Source organism: Ixodes scapularis, unplaced genomic scaffold (genome assembly GCF_016920785.2).
Source record: "Ixodes scapularis isolate PalLabHiFi unplaced genomic scaffold, ASM1692078v2 PGA_scaffold2__306_contigs__length_199485367, whole genome shotgun sequence".
NCBI lineage: Eukaryota > Metazoa > Arthropoda > Arachnida > Ixodida > Ixodidae > Ixodes > Ixodes scapularis.
Window position 1 is genome coordinate 64,937,684 of NW_024609857.1, and position 22,180 is coordinate 64,959,863.

Here is a 22,180-nt window from a genome sequence, read left to right on the forward strand (position 1 = left end):
GTCTCTTTTGCCCTCAACCACCCTATTTGTAGAAATTTCTGAAAGTCTTTACCGAAACGCCTGGTAATGTTTCCGCACATTTTTGTCTTGGGGGGGCCCATGAAAAGTCATAATCACTGTTTATCAGATTATACTATGTTTTCACACGGTCTCATTAAAGTCCTACAATCGGCATTCCACCGTCATGCTGCAGAGGTCTTGCTTCGATAAATCTGACTTTACAGTGAAGGAGTTAAAGTGAACACTGTTCCTAAACCCAAGAAAAACTAAATTAAAAAGAAGCTTTCACAATAGGTGAGCAGAACCACCAAAGTAGACAACTGGTATTTTACTGGGGTGCATTTTCATACTTTGCTTTGAAAGGTTCAAACAGCTGCTCATTTTAAATAAGCAGTTCAGTTGAATGCAGTGACACAGAACAAATCACCTTTGAAACCACTCACCATCAGAGCCTTGAGAGCTATGTTAGCTGCTATTGACAAAGCACTGCAAATCTGCAAGAAAAGAACCAAAGATTGGTGTCTATGAGACTACAAGAACTCAAAAACAGCTAAAACTCTGAAACACAGAGTGCGTCTAGGAATCGCTACAGTGAAACTGCCCCCATATAAAGCTCGCGTTGAACATCAGACAGGACTTATAAAAAAAAAATAAAGAAAAATGTGATTCACATCAGATAGCTCAAGCTATAAATGAGGCCTAACAGCTTAAAAATGCATAACGAGTGTCGAGCCAAAATGAAACCAGAATTGAATGCACCTTTCAACATTTTGGACAGTCTCAAAGCAATTACACAAAAAAAAAAAAAACCTTCAATGTGATTGCAATGTCGCTGGTACAAAACAAGTCTGCACCCCGACCGCTTGCTCAGACCTTCAGATATTTTCTGTTTAGGATACCAGCTTGTGCTGGAACACATGGTACAGTGACGTCCCTTTCATAAGGCTGCTCTTCCGCAACCCATCGGTCTCCACACACCAGAACAGACAACGTGAGTCGTATTCAAACACACGTCATTTGTACTTTCCAGCTACATTACCGCAAAGTCGATAAGCACAAACATCTAGTGGCACGATGACAGACGTTCCAAACTTCACAACAACAGACATTCCAAACTTTAGAGTTTGCAGTGGTACAATCAAAGCGTACAACAATGCTTTGAAAACATCGTGTGCATCGTGCACCCTTTCGAAGGAGGAAGCCCTCGATGTGCATTCAAAGGAAGCGGCGGCTCATTCCTACCTCCTCGGCAGAAGTGTGCGCCTCGAACACGTGGCATCGGTAGGTGCGGGGACCGTCACCCGAGGCACTCATTGTGATGAACCCTAGGAGCCTGGAAGGAAGAGGTGGGCAGACCTTACACCCGATTCTAAGAGCAAGTGCAAACCCTATTTACGCGTGCAACGGACCTTTTTCCAGTAAGCCTCTGCACGTGCGAACACCTTATAACCCTAGCCTTGCTTCACGCTGTTCGCCATTTTCGGACGGCAACGTCCCACACGACCGATAGTAGGTACCTATCTTAACACTTGTTTCGTCTTTTCACGATTCTTTTTTTCTTAGCGTAGGTTAGTATGGGGACAAAAAAGCAAGGAAAGCTGTTACGATGGCACAAAGCCAACGTGTTTTGACAGGCGAAGGGACGTTCGGCCGCCCCTCTTTTGTAGTCGTCGGACGACACTCGAGATGTCGCTTATTACTTTAAAAAAAGTCCATCGACAGATTCGAAAGTAAACAACGCACCTTTCCCCCCTCCAGCGTCAGAAAAGTTGCATTCTTTCTATCATATGTGCCTAGGAGATCTGCTACGTTTCTTCGACACTCTTACTTACTGCATGTCTCTGGGCGTTTTGCTACGCTTCACATACGAGCCGAAATAGCTCGCAGTATGGTCGATAAACAAGTAAGTTGGCTTCTTGGTCAAACAAAAATGACGTGTGCAGACGTAAGGGAAGCGCAGATACCTGTTGTTCTCCTTGTGTATCGTCCAGAAAGAGACGTCAGCCAGGGGAAAAACGGCCCTGACCGCCTGGTGCGATGGGTCCATGATTCTGCAAAGCAAGGCCCAAAGCTAGTCACCGTCCCTACCTTCTAAACTGTTTCCGGATGCTAGCTCTAAGGTAAAAGATAATGCAATCTCAATAACTAAATTGGAAACAACCTGCTTTCGGTTCATAAACTTGAAAGATTATTGCATAATCAGTAACAGCTGCGGCAGGCGTTCGAGGAAAAAAGAGGAGAGCGCATTTGCTCACCACAAACGTTAACAGCCTTGTCCCACTAGGGCGACAAACACCGACCTTTGTCCAGCGACGCCACATAGTTCTGTGTCACCGATCTTGTCCCATCATAGTGACAAACACCCCCAGCAACCGCTGATAAGCGCCGACAAACGATGAATGGCGGACAAGTTCTTGTTTGTCGTCCAACTTGAAGCACCGCAAGTGGTTTCGCGCCAAGGAGGATCTCTTGGAGACAGACTTATCCTCCTCACCCACTAGTACCCATTGTTGCCTCTCTTCCCACCCTTCTACCCTTCTTCCCATTCGTCCCGTAGCTTGCTCAGCCACTCCGCCTTGGGAGAAGGTCTCTGTGGCCTCCGATCGTTTCCGTCCTTCGACGGCTCATAGTGCCACAGCCTCCTCTATACTTACAGAACCTGGCAGTACAACGACAAGCCATAACTTGGTCACGGATTTGGAGTGCGAGGATCTGGTAGCACAGAGCAAAGAGGCATTTCTCGGGGAACCTGGGCATCGGCACACAGCTCTTGCAGTGGAGAGGACCCGAAACACACTTGTTCGCTCAGGAAAAGAGTGTTTTGGCGTCTCGCTGCAGCGAGACACCAGTCACGTGGCTCTCCTCTCGTCCGTTGACTGCAGCTCCACCTTTTCCATTTCGGCGGCCGCTTCTTGTTGCAATCTGCCAGGCTTTATCAGTATATAGGAGGCTATGATAGTACTCATGGCTTGCTCGCTGGCAGCCGTGTCGCGAAAGAAAACTTGTCATCGCTGGTGTAGCTCACGAAAACCTGGTGCGTGAGGTGGTGCTCTGAGACGCCGAGCCCCAAGTCTCTACATCAAGATGGATATGCCAACATTCGAGGACGGAACAAAGTAAGATCGCTTGCAGGGAAGTAGGACACGGCATTCCGGCAGGCAAGAGACTTACTGTCATGATCTGTGATAGTCGAGAGGCCGCATATCCCATAAAAAATGTGTGTCCTCAATCATTTGAATAGAAACATCCTCGAAATCGGCATGAAATTTCGCACTGCTCGTCGTAGGATGTCAAATGACTCGAACGACCCCAACAAGAAATTTAGGAATTTGGGTGCGGAAAAAGTTTGGTGCCGATAATCACGATGGTAATTGTCTCTACTTTCACCGTGTTTGTTGGAGCGTTTTCCATCCAAAGAGCAAAACATAAAAATTGCGCCGCCCGGCTCTGTTCATTTGTGTATTCTGAGGCATTTTGTTGCCAACTCCAGTCTTACAAGAAAACACGTTTCCTTGTCCCCGTCTGTCGGCTGTCTGTCGGTGTCATTTGTCACTCTAGTGGTATGAGGCTATACTAGACAGTTCTTTCATGGCGGCCGCCATGTTGAATTCTGACGTAGTTAAGTTGGGGAACAATAGCAAATCCCATTATTTGCCGAATGGAAGACGCTAGAATTCGAGAAGTTCTTGCCAATAATTCCACTTTTCTTTTCTGCCATACCTTTTTTTATTGTGGTTATGCTTAAACCATTTACTTTGGATTTCATCGCCCAATGCAGTTATGGCAACCTCACACGAAAACAGCCCATAACTACTCACTGCCCAACATTCAGTCTTCACCAAATTTTACGAAGCAAAAAACTTGGTTCTCCTTCCTCCCAAACATTGAGTATAACGTTAGAGCCTGGAGTTGTTTCCGTATCAAAATGCACCAGCCTGCCTTTGAAGAGAGCCAAAGAACTTCTCAGCATTGTTGCAATAGAAAGGCATACAAGAGTGCAGACCTTATTATTAACAATACAGCAGGGCCCCTCTATAAGAAAGTCAGCTTTTTCAGAAAAAATCTTCAGTGTCTTCATTATATCAATGCCTCATATGCTCGTAAAAGTATTACAAGATACTAGAACATTAGTGCTTCACGAATCTACACCTCCACTGCTATATCAGTGTTTATGTAGAGGTTTTCCTGTAATGTGCACATTATGAAATACTTAGCTCCCACTTGTGCATAAATGCACAACTCAAACATACAAAAAATAGTTGAAGCACTATTTTTAAGTTGTTTGAGTCATGCATTTATGAGCTAGTATGAGTCATGCTTCAACTGGGAGAATATTTTACTGTCAGGAAGGGGACGACTGAGAAAATGTTTTTAGTTGAGAAACTCCTCGAGGTTACTCTAGGAAATGCCTGGGTTCCAAGGAACCCAGATTGAGAACTGATCTGTAGATAAAAAAAATATGCAAACTTTTTAACATAAAAAAACAAGAAACAAACAGCTAAAAAAATTTCCCGAGCTCAAAAGACATGGAAGTGAGCATGATACAGCAAAAATCTTGTCATCTATGTAGGATTTAACATTTTCTGCTAAATCTGTAAAGACCTGACACTAACACTTGCTGGTAAGTACCTTTACAAGTTATATGTATAGAAATAAGCTCCATATGTCTATAATTATGGCCTCCTGAAAAGGCAATTACTATTCCCCTTTTTCCAGGATCGACGGTTAAAATGTGTGCCCTCTTTAGCCTTTATTTACTCTTTTGAATGCCATGCACCATATGAGAAAATCAGAGTACTTGCTATAACTTTTCGGCAATCACATAATGTATGAATGTTGCCGCATTATGAAATAGAGTCTACTTTTGCTATGAAAAAAATCTAGCTGCTACAACATAACTCATTTCTGAACAACACTGGTATATTCGTGGGATAGCTTCCCGAGACTAGAGAAAATGCTGTTGAAAAATGAAGAAGCCAAGAAACTTCTACTATATTGCATTAAAGAAGTAAAAAAATTCTACAATAATAAAGTATTTAATCTAAATTGAAAACAAAAACAAAAAAACAATAAATGTAAGTGATTTTATTCTTATCTTATTTGCAGAGGAAAAGTTTTCTTTGTCACGCAGCCTTTTATGAAATAAACAAAGTAAGGCACAAAGGCAACTCCAAAACCAATAATTTGGCATGTCTATGCAAAAAAAAAATAGTGAAAAAAAACACCAAACTTTTCGCAAAAAAAAAAAAAAAAAAAAAAAAACCAGTAATCAATTCCAGAATTTAGCCTTGGAGTTCACTCTAACACCAAATCTGCCAATGCAGAGACCCCTTTGGTCCAGACCATAAATTCCACCCTATAGGAAAAAGACAGAGATACCCAAAAGAGAGAAAGCATAGGGAGCTTTGCAGGAAGAAAGTGAGCCCACCTGAGTTCCTTTTGGGTAACCACCATGTGCGACTCGGTCATCTTGAACACGTTGTGGGCCATGCGGGCGGCGAGAATGTGCCGCATGGTCTCGCACACCAGCTGATCGCCTGGGAACAGAGACACGCGTCGGCCGATCTCAATTCAGAGATTGGGTATTGTGTCGGCCTGCGTTTCTTTCTGTAATCGCCACAGCAAGATACTTGGATGTTTGGCAGTGGTGCTCCAACGGCCAAATCGCCCAGCTACGCAGCGGTCCAGTAAGGCATACTGTTCTAAGGCAGACTGACCGTCTACGGGGTGTTACGAATTGAGGGACTTATCGTAAGATAAGCTTGAAAAACTTACAGGATACCTTAGCTTCGCCTTTAAGAGTGAAACGCGATAGCATCATCAGGCCTTGTTCGCAAAGTCCTGTAATATAAACCGGCGCTCAATCTCAAGCCGTGCAAGCGTGTGTACTAGGCCTAGTTGGCAGCATCACGCGTTAGTGACATTACATGTGAAGTTGCACGTGACGTCACACAGACACGTGATGCCACCGTGACGTCATGTGACATCACGTGTCACGTGTGATATCACGTGTCAGCGTTGTGGGTTGTTTGAAATTCCCGCAAGAGGCCATGTGGCTTGACGTCACACGTGGCTGTAACGTCATGAGCCTATCAACCAATCAGGATCTTCCGGCCCCGTCGACGCCGGATTTTCTGCAACACGATCGAGCTTCCTAACATTTTCGTGTTAAAATCTATGCCCGTGTGTAACGGGGTCGCGCTTTCATCGAAAATGCATTTCAGGGGTGTATTTCCCCTCATCAAATTTTGAGGCATGCCTAGCTTCATTACCGTGAAAAACTGTAACAATATCCTCGACATTTTCAACGACAGACGCGGCCGCGGCCGATCGAGTCGCCCAAGAGCCCTGCTTGTGGTGCCGTCCTCCCCCCAAAAGGCGCAGCAAGCACTCTGTCAAAACCAGACATTGCGTCGTGTTTCGATTAGGAGATACTTTCGGTGCAATTACTGCTTTCCTATCCATCTTACACATCATCAATTTTTAAGATTTGGGAACTGGAGTGGCGAATGTAGTAGATTGTGGTGAGCGACATCATGAGGTTTATAAGTACGTACTAGTGGATACGAGGCGGTCCTAACCGTGTCACGTCCAAATCCGTTGTATCGCACAAATGTCCGAAGCGTGAGAGAGATAAAATTAGGTTTGTGCTTGACTGCTCAATGCTTACTTAGCTACGGGGTCTAGCTGGTCTGTGTTGTCGACATGCTGCCAATCTAAAGCTGGTAAAACTAATCAAAACTTCGTAATCTCCTTTCTGGTGCTCCTGTCCGTCGGTCACGAGACAAATTGAGCATCCAGCCAAAACCTTCGAGCTCTGAATAATTTCTCTATTTAATCTCGATGGCTGATTTTGCACTGAAGATGATATTTTAGTACAGAAACCGTCACTACTACTTAATCAATAACTTCTCAATTGCTTTTGCTGACAGAGCAGCCACTGATACCACCATAATGAGAACAAGAAGGGTAACTAGCATTGATTCTTTCAATCGATGGGCTTCCATGACTGACCGTTATGTGTGGAAGTTCTAACAAACATATGTTAAAGAAATCTATCAGAACTTCTAGATTTGTGAATATTTTGCTGCATTTATCAGGGCATGTGATCAACACAGAGGACTAAAGAAGACATCCCACAAAAGGCCACAAATATTTACAGTATTTACAGGATTGTAGGTCGACCCATTTTTAAATTTTTGAAAATCTGCCCTGAGGAAGGTCGACTTTTATAATTCAAACCAAAGCATCCCATTGCTGACAAAGACAAAACAATCGCGATATCAAGAACACCTCGGCTTGCTAAGTTCAGCTGGCTGTACCACTGCCATTCTGTGCGCTCGTTTTTAGGGGTGTGCAAATATTCAAAATTTCGAATACTTCGCGAATAAGGCTTGCTATTCGATTCAATTCGCTTCACACTTTCGCTGTTCAAAGTACTTGAGTTCTTCAAATACTTCGAAAACTATGAACAAAGCAGAACTCGCTAATTAGTGTCAACTCGTGGTCGAGTTCCCTGTTTTGTTTTTGAACTGCGCAGTGTGGTTTAGAGCTTGGCAAACCCAAAAAGCCAACGTAAGTGCTTTTTTTTTTTTGTATGAAGCAATGGAAAGTGATCTGCACGCAGTACCACGATCTGTCCTTTGCTTGCCACGATGTCTGAATTGCGGAAGAGTTGGCAAAGTGGTTGTAGCACAAATGCTGCGATAGATTTGATGGAGGACTATGACTTGCAACACCACGTGCATCGTCGTGAGCACAAATGCGACGGACCACACTCACTGCAGTCCTTCCTACAGTCACTAAGCATACATGGGTAAATTACTTAAAAAATGTAATTTAAATAAAATTACAATTACTTTGCTCCAGAAGTACAATTACAATTACTACTACGGTACATGAAAAGTAATAAATTATAATTAAATCAATTTTAAAAAGTAATGCAATTACTTCACAATAACTTATCTCTGAGAGTGACCCAACTTGGGCTATGTAACTTTAAATGAATTGTATAAAATGCAACACATTTGTTCATTCCTTACCCAAATGTTCGAGAAGGCTTAAGCATCACTGCATAAATGTCAGATATTGGACTTTCCTCTTATAAAGTGTGTTAAATCATTATAGAGCTTGACAGTTTGGGGCATTGAAGTACTACGTTCTTATATTTTTAATAAATAATATTCAATTAGTTCATATGCTGGAAGATGCTACAGGAGAAATTGGGTTGACAGACTTTTGTCAGAGCCGTATATGTAGAGAGTTTGGCCATTCGTTGGGAAGTATAGGAGACAAATGAAGCGGCGCCATTGGCCGAAAGCGGGGTGGGCGTGTTCCAGGGCGTCTTCAGAAATTCGAATGTGACCAACCAGAAGCCGGAAATAATACCCTGGCGGTGGTCGCAAGAAACAAACCTGATAACTGCATTGGAGTAACTCTCGATGGCTGAAAATATGGTACACGTGATGTTTCAATCACACTCATCTGAAATGATGGTGGAAGAGTGCGACTAGCGGAAAGATCGACATAATCCTTAAGCCAAACGCCGAGCGCCGGGAATCTGCCATCAGAGCGGTCACACTCTGTCCGCGCAAAACAGAGTTGAGTGGCGCATTCGTTTCTTACATCTTTCTGCATGATCATGATGAAACAACACATGCACCCTATTTTTAACCACAAAGAGTTACTACACTTCACTCTTACGCACTTATTAAAACCATATACGAACATGGACCTTCGATGATCGATCGGCTCAGAATTGTTTCTCGCTACCACCGCTAGGGGATTCTTTTCGGCTTCTGGTTGGTCAAGAGAGCATGCCAAGCCGGCCAAGCCCTCTTTCCAAGTCTGCCGCACGCCCTGGCTCTGCCCGCGCCTCCCATTGACCAAACTCTCTACATATACGGCTCTGACTTTTGTTAGCCAGGCAAATAAAAATACAACAATTAGTCATATACGAATATTTTACAAGTGTTAATATAGAACTAAAATCCACAAGCGCTAATACGACCACATTCATATGCAAACATCACATTATTGTGAATTATTTACATTGAGTTAAAGGGAAACTCCGCTTCATTCTCGGTTGTTACCAAACACTGCGACTCTCTTTAGTGTCATCTAGAGAGACCGAATGTCAAATATTATAACGTAATACCGCCTAAAAGATCACTAAACCGGCCAACAAAAACTGAGACGCGCGAAGTCACCAAAATCCGCTAATTTAGCGGGCGACGTGCGGCGCAGCCAAAGTTGTATTTCCGTTGTGGCTGACGTCTGTTGCATACGCAGTTTTTTTCTTGGTATTTTCTTTTCCAGGGAGAGCTTACCGGGCGGCGCCACGGACGCGCTCCACGTTTGAGCAAGCAAAGAGGCGAGCCTACTACAATAGGGATGAGTGGGCGAGACAGACCAAAAAAATGAAACAAGAGAAACAAAAAGAGGAAGAGAGAGTTGTACGGGGATGAGTTTCGCTGACACACCTGCCAACCGGTGCCAACCGACTAGCCGCCTGGGTTGCCGCCTACATAGCCTGCTTCGTTGCTGCTTGCGTTGCCTGTTCGCCGCCGCGGCTAGGCCCGCCCTCCCTCCTCGCCCTTCCCCTCGCATCCGCGTCTGTCTTGGGTTACCGCTACTAGATCACATGACCCCTTGTATTCCACATGGGTGCGTATGCAACTGATGTTGAGAGTACAATGTTGCCCGGCTGTGCCGAAGTTTCAGTTTCGGTTTGCGATTATGGTAAATAACAAGATCGCACGAAAAATATTTTGCTTTTAACGTGACAAGCGGTCTAGGGTTGTTTTGAAGTACTTTCCACGTTTATATCACCCACTATCTCGAAATTTCCGAAATCAAGCGGAGTTGCCCTTTAATATTATAATGGCTCAGAAATATATAAGAACCGAATCGGGTCTCCCGAATCATTGGTGACAATATTCACAGGTGCGATAGGTCAGTCTCCAAAATGTTTATGCAAATAATATCCAAAGTAAAACCACCATGAAATAAACTTGAAAATAATACAAAGATACACGTATGCGACAATACTGAAAGAAGGACGAAAAAAACTGAAAAAAAAAGAAGAAAAATAACTTAATAGACAATTAAAATTTCCAACCTCGGCTTAAAGCTGAAGCCCAATTTTTTTCCTGTCAATATTTTGGCATGTTTACGCTACTGTTTTCTGCTCGCACTGCAGACAGCGCTACATGGAGCCGTTGAGGTAGGCTCTAAAGAGGATTCTCTCTCAGCTAGCAAAGTAAGCAACAAAAAAAAAAAAATAATAAAAATGTGACGCTATTTTTGTTAAGCGGGCGTGTGCGTGCGAGAGTGTCACCAAGCCTTGGGCCGCTTGTGGGAGCGCTGAAGCTTTTGAAAGGTTCCGTCGGTGCCGCGAAGTCTTGCAAAAGTGATTGTAATTGTTCCTGAAATTTTGAAATTACTGATGCTAGAAGGTAATTAAATTAGAATTCCTTCCAGCCGAAAGTAATTAATTACAAATACAAACAACCAAAAACGTAATTAAACTGCAGTAATTCAATTACTGTAATTGAATTGCTACTTAAGTATGCACTACAGTAGCCAAGGTGCCATGGATTCGCATATGAATTTACGGGCGACCTCAGTTGTCGGCAATATCTCGCTCGTGTTATTTTTCGCTTGATCTTCCGGTTCATCAGCTTGCCAGTATTCCTTTTGTTATTTATTTCTACCAGTTTTCACTGGTAGAGATAAACTGCTCCAGTGGCTAAAAAAAAAAGTTTTCTAAATTTACTGTTTTTCCGTGGTGCCCTCTATCGGCAGAACTATTGAATGCAGAAAGAGATGGTGCAAAGTTAGTGCAGCTGCGCGGCGCGATTGCACAATCTCCAACTCTGCTGTGACCTGCCGACCCTCCTCCACTTGTGTACTTCCGTTTACGTTCACGTGGTTGCGTTCGACCGCAATGCGATCTTTGACTGCGTTGTGGCTTGCCGACCCGCCTCCACTATTACACTTTCGTTTACATACCCTCTCTCCTTGAATGCTGGTTTAGTGACTGATCTTTTATTTCGTCTGTTTTTTATCAGTCACATGTGTGACATTTTCCTCATTGAAATAAAAGTAACCTTTTTATAAATGTTTGTTAAAAAAAATTTCAGTTCTGTTCTGATTGAGCATTCTTGTTTAATTCACATCAAATAGAAAATATGTTTTAAAAAAATGTTCTTATTCGAAACTACTCTTCATGTTTAAAAATATTCTATTTGGTTCATAACCATTCTTATTCGATTCAATTTGCTTCAAAAGATTTTGATATTCGCACCCCTCTACTCGTTTTACAACTCCTATTTTTTTTTTTCTTTTTAATCCGCGACAGGCGATTGAAATTTGAAACTCAACCTAAATGCACGGCGCTGGATGGCATGCAACAAACCGCACTGCACAGCGGGCCAGTGGCACGCCTAAGTTCCAAGGATGGCGGCCCTCAATGTAAAAGCCACGCCGAAATAGCTGGAACAGCCTCCCTCCGCGCTGTTTGTTTTCGCACGATGCAAGGTCGCACATTGTTTGATCAAGTGTCGAGCTCGTGCAGCCGTGCTGGTTCCCCAACTACATTTCTCTGTGTTGAAGCACGCCACTACGAATTCCTCCCCGCAGAACTCGACATGCATGTACCTATCAGATGTAAAGCGACTCACCACTCGTAACGGTACCTGCCTCGTTTTAGTCTTGGGCAGTGACATTGACCACTCTGTGTTCCGGGTTTCTTTTTCTACATAATTCAGCGACAAGAAGGCTGTGTTGTGTCTGATCGAGTAAATAAAGAGTGAATATTCAAAGGATGTGCGTGTCACTTCCTCGCACAATGCGGCAAAAAGCTGCAGATTTCTTAATCCAGAAAGTGGTCCTCTGCAACCATCCCGCTGCATTTCCTAGTGTGCACCTGCCTCCAAAAGAGTGCTGTTTCTCGGAGCGAGGAGCGGCCCCGCCCTAACTCACCTCTGTCACTGGGGACCTGCATGGACCCTAGGAAGCGCACGGTGAACACCTCCCAGAAGGAGCATGAGGAATCCTTGGCAGACTCCATAGTGATAGAGGAACCGCACTGGTCAAAGGGGTTGATGCGCCTGCAGCCACCAGCACAGCGACACAATCGTTTGCGACATGTGGCTGCTCGTGGCACAGAGTGCAGCTTTGCAAAGCGGCAAATGATGCTAGAAGCGATTGCCGGTACGTTGCAACGGCAGCACGAGTCGGTTATTTCCTACTTTATCATGTCACCGAGAATTAATTAGGTAAGATCCAATAACTTGCGAAGCAACAAATAAAGATACACAATAAAAAGTGGTGTACGAACGATCTGCATCCACACACAATTAGAAAACTATGGTTGAACATCGAAGAACGGGTGACAGTGCGGGCAAGTTGGCAAGTAACCTCCGCATTTTACCCGACTAGGAAGAATAAAAATACGAACAAGCGGGCATGACGTCTAGCTCAGAAAAGAAGCTAAAGTCGAACCCGGATATATCGAATTCAAAGGGGAACAAAAAATAGTTTGATATATCGATAATTTGATATACAAAAATATGTCAACTTAAGCTCCAGTTGAAATTTCCGTGCGTCTCTGCTAACACCAGAGGCCGCGACAAACGGGACCTTACCAAATAGAGCCTCAAAGAGCCGCTAAATACAGTAGAGCTTAGTTGAAAATCACAAACACCTCTGCATTTACGCCAGCCATGACCTCCACATAGTGCCAACAACAAAACACAAAAATTTAAAAAAAAAAAAAAAGTTGCATAAAAAAAAAAGCTTTTGATACATAGAATAAAGTTAAGCAAGCAAAAAAAAGAGAAAAGAAACCTCACTGAATTCAGGCAGCAAAAAAAAGAAAGGAAAAAAAAAAAAAAACGGGCAAAGCAAAGCAAAAACGGCGAAAGAAAAAGGTAAACAAACATAAGGCATTCAAAGTGTAATTGCCTCAACCGTTGTCGTGGCCCTCGACTTTAGAAAGATTTTTTTTTCCCTATATTATTTTGGGGTTAAGGAATCGCACAGCGACAGTGGCGGTGTTCGAGAAAGAGCGCACGCCACCAGTCCAACAGCGGGCACTCCCTGCTCCGTGCCCTCCCTACACGCGCCGTGCCCCTCGCCTTGTTTTTGCCTTCCTCAACTTTTTTTTTTTTTTTTTTTTTACAACTGCTTTTTTGTTGCGTATTCCCATGCGCGTATGCTGGGTTGGCGGTCTGCCAGCCCCGCAATGCGAGCTATGTGCTCACCGCCGGCGCAATCCCACCAACCGCAGGAGAAGCGAGGGGCGGCCCTACTTTGTTTGCTATATCGAGTGTCCCCGCCATGGTACTTTGATAGAGAAAAATAACGCTCTTACACTATTACATGGGATTTTCAAGGGGATGTTTGGACTGTTCGATATAAACAATAATCCGAAATATCAGGGTGTGATATAACCGGGCTCGACTGTACGTGCTAAACTTTGCATGCGCTTCTCAGTTTCTATTTCTTTTTTCCTAAGCTCGGGCAAATTATAGAAGCACGGTTAGAATGCCCTTCCCACAGAAATGCTCGGCTTGCTCGGTCAGAGGACTTACACGGCCGGTGTATCTTTCGGGGAGTGACCCGAGGTGGACCTGTCTTCCGAGGGAGAGAACATGTCGAACTGGATCGGGGTGTTAGCCAGGTACGGGTTCAGCTCTTGGCTGCCCACTGGACGAGGGGCCGGGGAAGCGGCGGCCCTGCAGGAAACACACGCACAAGCCGTTCAGCACCACGGTCCAACCTCGGAAGACTATGTGTGCAACGGTCCCTCAATAACTTGAAAGTTGGTGGAACATGCTGTCAAACGATGGGAACAGTGCACACAAAAGACGACCCCGAAAGATAGCGCTGCGCGCCATCCTTCATTGAGCCACGTAACTATAGTAATCCCTTGTTATAATGAAGTCAACAGGACAGCGAAGAAATCTAATATAAGCGGTAATTCGATAAAAGTGATAGAGCCAACAAATACAGTGCCAGCAGCCTTGAAGGTGGGCTGAAACACTACAGTACACTCTGACCGTATATTTAATCAAAGAAACCTTGGTTAGGTGCATGTCTCTAATCGACACCGGGGTGTTGGAACTCACTTTTGATGATGGTGCGATTGGGCACTCTTTGCAGCAGGTGCAGCATTGGGCAGAGACTGAGTTCGTTCGGTCTGTTGGCAAAACAGAAAAGGCAATTTTTTAAATATTGACTGAAATCTTGGAATTTTTATTGTACACTTTGAACATTTATAAATGCTCGCCTGTGAAATCTATATTGCATACAAGGTAATTAAAATTACAATTTAAGATATTGTTACGGTGATTATTGAATACTTTATTTTACGATGAATGAGAGGCTGAAAGATGGAGGTTCTGCAAAGCCCCATAAGCACTGCTGCCTCTTCTTCCTCGACCAGCCGAGCTCAAACTTCCTTCTCCTCCTCACATCAATATTTATGCAGAAATATTATTCTATGTGTCGTAAAAAGTTGCTTAGAGATATTTTCGTGGCAAAACTTTATGACATAAACATAGAGTAATTCGTAACCACCACACCATATAACAGGTAAGTACTCAACAGTTGTTGTTAGGGGGACATGAGCCAGAGGAAAACATTTTATTATTTAAAATAACCGAAGGAAATTTTCAGAGTTCATAGTGCTTGATCTCCTTTTAACAAATCTGATGCTTGTTTTGATACAGATTTTTTGTTATGTACTGCATACTATGCAGAACATAATTCTAATTTTCTGCTTTTAAATCTTCGAGTACAATGAAGAACAAAAATAATGAGCGCGATATCATTTTCAAAGGGCTAACAAAAGTTTATTGTTTTTCATAAATATAAAAAATATACATTCTGACCAAACCTTGACAAACATTCTACATATTCTAAAGCATATGTATGCCAAATTTGGTGGTGATAGAACAATATTTAAAACCAAAAAATCTTGAGCGCAAACTGTGAAGATGTCCCAAAATTGCATAAAGAGAAAAATGTGTTTGAATGTTACCACAGATGTGCGGCAGTCCTCTTTTGTGGTTGGAAAAACAATATCGTGTAAATATTTTCTGCGAGAAATTGGAGGTACAGAAGACTGCGATGAAGAGGAGACGCTTAGATCTAAACATGAATGCAAGGTTGGCCTACATCACAATTGGAAGAACCACGCACAAAAAAATTGCTCAAATTTATACTGTTCTGGGTTGCTGGGGGGTCTTCAAATGCATATTTAACTCATTGCATGGTCATAATTGGTCTTTATTATTTGTGTACATAAAACGCAGATTCAAAGATAATAAAACACCATTAAACCCAAAATCTTTTTTTTTCTTTTATTATTGCCATTTTTTATTCATTAAAGGGCAACTCCGCTCAATTCTGGAGATTTCAGTATAATGAGTGATTTCATATTAAAACGCACTAATAAAAGACACTGCACCATTTGCCTCGCAAAAAATGTGATATATACTGTTGCATTACTGCGATATAAACTGTTATATACTGCCCGCACCGCTTCACGGCAATGCCAGCTAGCGAAACCCAAACTGCCACAAACTGCCAGTATTTATTCCTCCGCGGTAGAGTCCCGCCGCTTCACGTTTCAGAAAGCTTTTGGTGCACGAAAAACAACCGAAACAGCCGCAAGCCCCGCCCCCAGCCCCCCCGCACCCGTAGCCGCCGCTCGCGCGCATACCTCGGGCGTCGGGTTTTGCGGCTCCGTTGCTGCCCAGCTCCTGCATGCCCCTCGCTACACAAGGGGGGGAAAAGGAGGGAGAAGAACGCGATGTGCCATGCCAGCCATGCACCTTGCTCCTTGCCCCCTCCCATCTCTCCTTTGCGAACGCGCACACAAAAAAAAAAAGTTTACTTTTTGTTTGTTGCTTACCGCGACTGGCGGCGTTGCTCGTGTCTTTATTTGAAAATGCGGACGTTCGGAAACGCGGACATTGTATATCGAAAATAATTGCCGTTCTCCGTTTATTTTATGGTGTTTTACCGTTCCTTTCTGATCAACCTAGAATTGAGGATTTTTTTTTTTTTTTTTGGTCTTGTCGTTTTGGAGGGTCGGCCTAGAATCGATGCCGGCCTAGAATAGAGTAAATATGGTATACTTAAAAAAAATGGTAAAAAGAAAAAAATTAAATGGCTCAAATGGCACATATTTTTACAGTGAAGCTGTTATACTCTAGCGTATAACAGCTTCGCTGTAAAAATGTGTGCCATTTGAACCATTTAAATTTTTTTTTTATTTTTTTTTTAAAGGGAAATTTTGTTTCATTTTTGTTTTTGAAAAACAATGCAGTCCTCTTCAATATCACCAAAGAAAAAACTATACGTCAAATATTGAGACCTAGTTCTGTCTAAATGCGTCCTCACATGTTGACAGAAAACTTCCCATTGGTCGTGGCAAGTATGAATAAATAAAAATAAAAAGAGGGGGCAACCAGCGTGAGTCAGACTTCCTTGGCATTATCAGATAGTAAGGTCCTAACCCATTGTTATCATCTCTAGGCATCGTCCTCGAGGTCGACCTAGAAGTCGTCCTTGAGGTCATCCTAGACGTTGTCCTTGAGGTTGTCCTTGAGGTCGTCCTAGAAGTCCTCCTCGAGGTTGCCCTCTAGGTGTCATCCTAGAGTCGTCCTACAAGTCACCGTTGAGGTCGTCCCAGAGGTCGTCCTTGAGGTCCTCCAAGAAGTCGTCCTTGAGGTCGTCCTTGATGACATCCTCAAGGTTACCAAAAAAATGCGACCTATCTATGCCCTTTAATATATAAACTTTTCTTTTTCATTTAAGTGCATTCTTTATATGGCCTTGAGTATGAGCACTCTTGCAATCGGCATCTGTGCAGGCCTATACTCCAGTTGTTGCCATCACGGCAGTTGATTTTGGTCTGGGCGTCTCCGGCCGCGGCAAAGTAACTTGCCCGGGACGGGATCGTCGTCGTAGACGCACACTCCGTGAGTTTCACCCACAAGAAATGATCACCTCATCCGGTGTAATCAGGAGTGTCCAATCAATGCACGACGCTGGACAGATCTCACCAGGAAGTTGCGATAGTTTATCGCACTCCCAGATCATACGAGTGGCGGTGGCGGGTCTACGTCAGCGGCGGCATGTGCCTTCGTAAGGGTCGTTGCGAAAAAACACACAGCACAGCGCTGGTAAAAGGGCAGCTTTTGTTGCAAGGAAGCGAACAAGGGTCCGGGTGCCCCTCGGTAGCTCTTCCAGCATCGGAGGAATAGGGCACATCTGGGCATTCCTCCCGTTCCTCTGGGAAGTGCCGAAGGGTCCTTCGTCTTCGCTGCTTGACAATTTCCCAGACGGTCATTGGTTCTCCACCGGCCGAGATGGTAGATACGTTCGGTGCAAATGCTATCTGGCTAACTGCTGCTCGCGTCTCGCCATAAGCCCACTAGTTACCGTTGATGACCACTTGCACAGGCATCCAGGAAGTGAGCAGTGAGCAGGTTGCATATTATTCCGGAGCACTTTGACAAGCTCCCGCTCGCCCATTAACGCGTTTCATACGTGTGAGCCGAGTCTGTGAACAGTACCAGTTTGCGCATATGTCCTTTGGGTTGTAAGTTTGAAGGACCTACTGGACGGCTCGGAGAAGCGCTACGAGTTTCGCGTGTGGTGCCGACGTCTTGGGTGCGAGGAAGTGAAACCGCATTTGCGTTACAGTGGGCGGTGTCCACCCTCTCAGCTGCCTGGACATACTTGGGGATTCTGTGCTTGCCATCACTGTCCTTGACCATCGATAGCAAGGTCTCTGCCAAGTCGGTGCGGACAATGGTGCGCGACGACCATGATTAGTGCACCAAGCTGTGGCTGTGCACCAAGATGTAGCTGTGCGCCTTGGCAGAGGGTTTACAGCGCTCCTAATTTCTTAATTGGGGTCCCGTGTTCCATGCCAGAGGTTTTCGGTCGGTTAGCGTAATTTGGGAGGCCCACAGAGGGGGCGAGCACTCGACACAGGTAAAAACGTGTAACATTAAAAATTACAGTTCCTCTTCTACTGGAACATTCTGGTAATAAATTGGTTCTGCCTAAACAAACCTTAGACTCCCATGAAAACCTAAGCTATGACCAGAAACCAACTTTCCTCAGACAACTACCATCCAAAACACCCTATTTGGTCACCTTTTTTTAAACAAGACCAGGATTTCTTGGATGTTACCGCACGGTTTCGATATACGGCCTCAGAGGCAGTCGTAGAGTATGGAAGAAAATGGCAGCTTCTATAATCTCAGCCGTGTTCTCCCTGCTTTGGTGACCTCAGCTTACCCTTGCCGGTGTAGTGCCTTCTTTGGGAATGGAGTGAGACCTGGAAGACGCCAGCGACTCTGTGGCAATGTTGTGGATAGTCGCGATCCACTCGTCTCGATCCTTCTCGTTGAGCGCTTGCAAAACTACGACCCTGCGGACAAGAAAGAGACACTTCGTCAGTATGCGAGTCGGTTGGGTGCAGATCACACTAAGTGCACTGCCTCTATGCTAGCAACATAAAAAGTAGTATAGTCGTTAAACAGATGGCAACGAAACCGTTCTCAGGAGTCTGCAGGAACTCGGAGCATGAACCGACGGTTCTGAAAAAATGAAAACGGTGTTTTTCTCACCGCAAAAAAATTAGCTATGCACCGCCGAACACTCAGACTCTGCCCAAAAATAGCGCTAGCAATCTGGACCCGATGCCAAAGTTTGAGAACTGTTACTTATCTGATTCAAAAGTTACCAGCGATTTTCAAAGGTTATCAATGAGAAACTAGGGCATATTCCCGGTAGCGTTTGCCATAATCTCGACATATTCACAGGCTCCGTTGGTTGCCGTTTCCTACGTTAAAAATTTACGAAAATTGCTTATAACTTTAGACTTTAGAATTGGATAACGGTAAGTTCGGTAACTTTGGCGCCTGCTTTGGATCCCTAGTGCAACATTTGAGCAGAGAATGGATGTTCGGTAAGCCAGAGTTTAGTTTTGCGGTGGTGCTTGCGGCTTGCGGTGCTTGCGGTTCAGGAACAACGACGACTACAACTCGGCTGGTTTCTTCAGTGTGGTTAACATGGTCTTCTTTTTGTGATCTCGCAGTCGCCGATTTCTGTGAGTGCACCAAGTGTATTCTACAATGACACTTCAGTTTGAAATGGGGGGGCTTTACTTGTGAAAAAAATTAGGCATGGCGTGGAATTCTGGTGGGATGTTTTGGTTCTGATTCATAACTGTGTTACGATCATGATTAAAGCTGCGTGCTATAAAGTTTGTGACATTCATTACTTATTTTTTTTCTAGCTTGCACGCTAGATCTTTGTGGAATGGTAGGACCAAGATGTGTTTCTTGCATGGTCTGTTCAACATCACTGCACCAACATCGGGAGAAAAAACTACTCGCTCGTAAGCTCAGCTCCGACCACGCGTCTTTCGCCGAATATATAGAACATTCGAGTGGCCGAACACTAGGAATTCAATTTGCAAATAGAATTATTAGGGAATTTACTACTTGATTCATATTCATATATTTGAGTATTCGCACAGCCTTATAGACCTATTGCTATATTACCCAAGCATCAAGGAGAATGCAGGGATTGATGTTCCACGCGCCGCATGTGCTGGCCTCAGCAGTAGTAACTTTTCTAAAGCAAATACCTAAAACATATGCCACAAATGCCATCTTGCATGTGCGTTTGTCAACGCTTTATTTTGGACATTTACTTCAAACCTTTTATACGGGGAAGGAGTGCACGTGTGGCGCGTGGAAAACCAATCCCTGCATTCTCCTTGATGCTTGAGTAATGTAGCAAATGGTCTATTGAAAAGTGCTGTACACTGGCCCTCAAACAAACATTCAGTTTACTATGTGTCATACATATTTAAAATGCACAACTTCCCTCAGATGATAAGGGGATAAGTAGATTTGAGCAACCTACTTCTTGCCATTGGTTATCTGAAAGACGTTGCGACGATCCTCTTCGAGCGCTTGGGCAGCCACCATACGATCCAAGTCCATCACTGCACTGCCCACGCTCTGCATGTCAGCCCAAAAGAAGAACCAACATCCAACGTCAATCAGTCATTCGCAGAAAGAAAAAAAACAACTAACGCAGCCTTCCTGCTGGTTCTCCAGCAGAAAGGCTGGAGAACCAGAGGTACAATACTCGGACATCATCTGCTAACGTGCACATTTTTGTCAAGGTAATTTTTGTGTGCTTTATAGTTTTTAAATTGCACAAAGAAAGGGTTAGTGCTGTGCAAATATTTGAGTACCATAAAATACCAGAGGAGCGCCCACACCACGTTTGCTGAAAACTGGGTTAATCTAGACGTGGGCACTTTTCAAGTCAAATCGGGTGATTAATGCATCACTTGCAGAATTCCCAACTTTGGGAAATGTTATTAGTGGGCTCTCGAACGAAGTGGGCGCTTCCGCGGCAGGTTAGCCTCCTTGGGCGCTGTCCTTAAAGAGCACTGTTGCACTAAAGAGAAGCACCACATGCGGAGCTCGCTTCCATAGGTGTTGCTTCTCTGCAGCACAGCAGTGCTCGGAAAGAAGTGCGCTCAACGGGGCTAAAACACCGCAATCAAGACTTCGAAAAGTACAAATATTACAGTTGTGCGCTTAGGAGGAAACCACTAATTCTAAGCAGGATGGTGCATGCGTGCATTTGGTGTATTTAAATAAAAATGAAAACTTGATGAATGTTGATATTTACATTGCAATAAAATTATAAAAATTAAACTGACTAATATGCCTGAATATATGTTAGACAGCTGCTCCAACAACCCGCATTTGACACTCGTGACAAAAGAAAATATATTAGTATCTAGCAAGAATATACCTAAAGCCCCATGATTAGGTATACTATATTTACTCGCAATATGAACACACTTTTTTTCCCGAAAAAATGACACGTTTGTTCATTACGCAAAGTAAAATTTTTGCATTTACTCACTTAGTGCAAATGTCATATTAACTACCAATATGACATGGCACGGTACTGTAGCAAGTCTGCACCGATGAAGGCAGACCCACGGCTGGTGGGGGATGCACCACAGTAACCATGCTTTATGAATTGCAATCCTTTTTAGAGCGCTTTTGACATGCCTTATGCCGAAGGAAAAGCGCTCTACGAAGCTCACTCAGCATGGAAAGCAACAAGACCGTTCTTAGGCGATATATATGTTGCTAGTATCCAGCAACACTCTCGGGCATATACCGCAACTACGCGTATAAGAACTCCTACGAAGTATAACCACCGACTGCCGAGGCCTGCTCGCACGGATCAAGTTTCGTTCAACAGAGACTGCTGTTACCAGGGGCTACCAGACATTCTCAACATACGACGCAGAGTGCACGAATTAAATAAACGCATTTACCCGGAGTATGTGAAATTAGGCCTAACCACTTTCATGATTTCACTGTCCGAAAGTGGACCACAGACGACGGCGTGTTTGCTGACATCAATGCATCCGATAGGCGAAGAACGTCTGGGGCTGGGCAATTCCTTGACCCAAGCTTCAAGTGTGCACGCCGCTCAGTTTCACGGTTGATCACTTTCACAACTACCACAACTACGCATTTGCAGCCATTGCAAGAGCAACTTGGTTTAGCTTGACTTGGCCTCACCGCTTGGCGGCGAAAGAAAATTGGTTTGGTGGCTAGCTAAATTGGACGCAATTCGGGACTTGCGCAGCTGAAAATTGAAAATGCGTTCATTATGCGATGGAAAAAAAAAAATCAAAATATTGGTACTTGCTGTGGGGGTGCATTCATTATGCGAGTAAATACGATAGTTAGTAGGGCCGGACGTCGATTAAAATTTGAACTCAATTAATTGCCACCCTTTAATCAATTAATTAATCGATTAATCCATCTAATTCATTTCCATACATAATAAACAAAAAGTCAATAATTGTAGAGCCCTTCCACTTCACATGAAGATACGAGGACCAGCGAAGCTGCTATTTTTACGATGTCTAGGACGATGCCTCAAGGACGTGTAGGACGACCTCCAGGACAACCTCAAGACTTCGAAGATGACTTCTAGGACGACCTCGAGGACGACGTCTATGACGACCTTCAGGATGACCTTGAGGAAAACTTCTAGGACGACGCCTAAGACGACCTCGAGCACAATGCTTAGA

The 22,180-nt window shown here is 44.0% G+C and overlaps 1 protein-coding gene across 4 annotated transcripts in view; it reads right to left on the bottom strand.

Annotated features, from left to right (window-relative positions):
• The window catches only part of LOC8032710 (DCC-interacting protein 13-alpha), a 62,158-nt gene that overhangs the window by 7,772 nt on the left and 32,206 nt on the right, over window positions 1-22,180 (bottom strand). For all 4 annotated transcript variants that reach the window (XM_029972008.3, XM_029972009.4, XM_040220678.3 and 1 more), the window contains 9 exons: window positions 19,966-20,063; window positions 18,328-18,460; window positions 14,136-14,206; window positions 13,599-13,742; window positions 11,986-12,113; window positions 5,429-5,537; window positions 1,965-2,051; window positions 1,243-1,333; window positions 444-494 (listed from right to left, as the gene is read on the bottom strand). In XM_029972008.3, coding sequence (XP_029827868.2) covers window positions 444-494; window positions 1,243-1,333; window positions 1,965-2,051; window positions 5,429-5,537; window positions 11,986-12,113; window positions 13,599-13,742; window positions 14,136-14,206; window positions 18,328-18,460; window positions 19,966-20,063 — 912 coding nt within the window. The remainder of the gene's footprint in view (window positions 1-443; window positions 495-1,242; window positions 1,334-1,964; window positions 2,052-5,428; window positions 5,538-11,985; window positions 12,114-13,598; window positions 13,743-14,135; window positions 14,207-18,327; window positions 18,461-19,965; window positions 20,064-22,180) is intronic.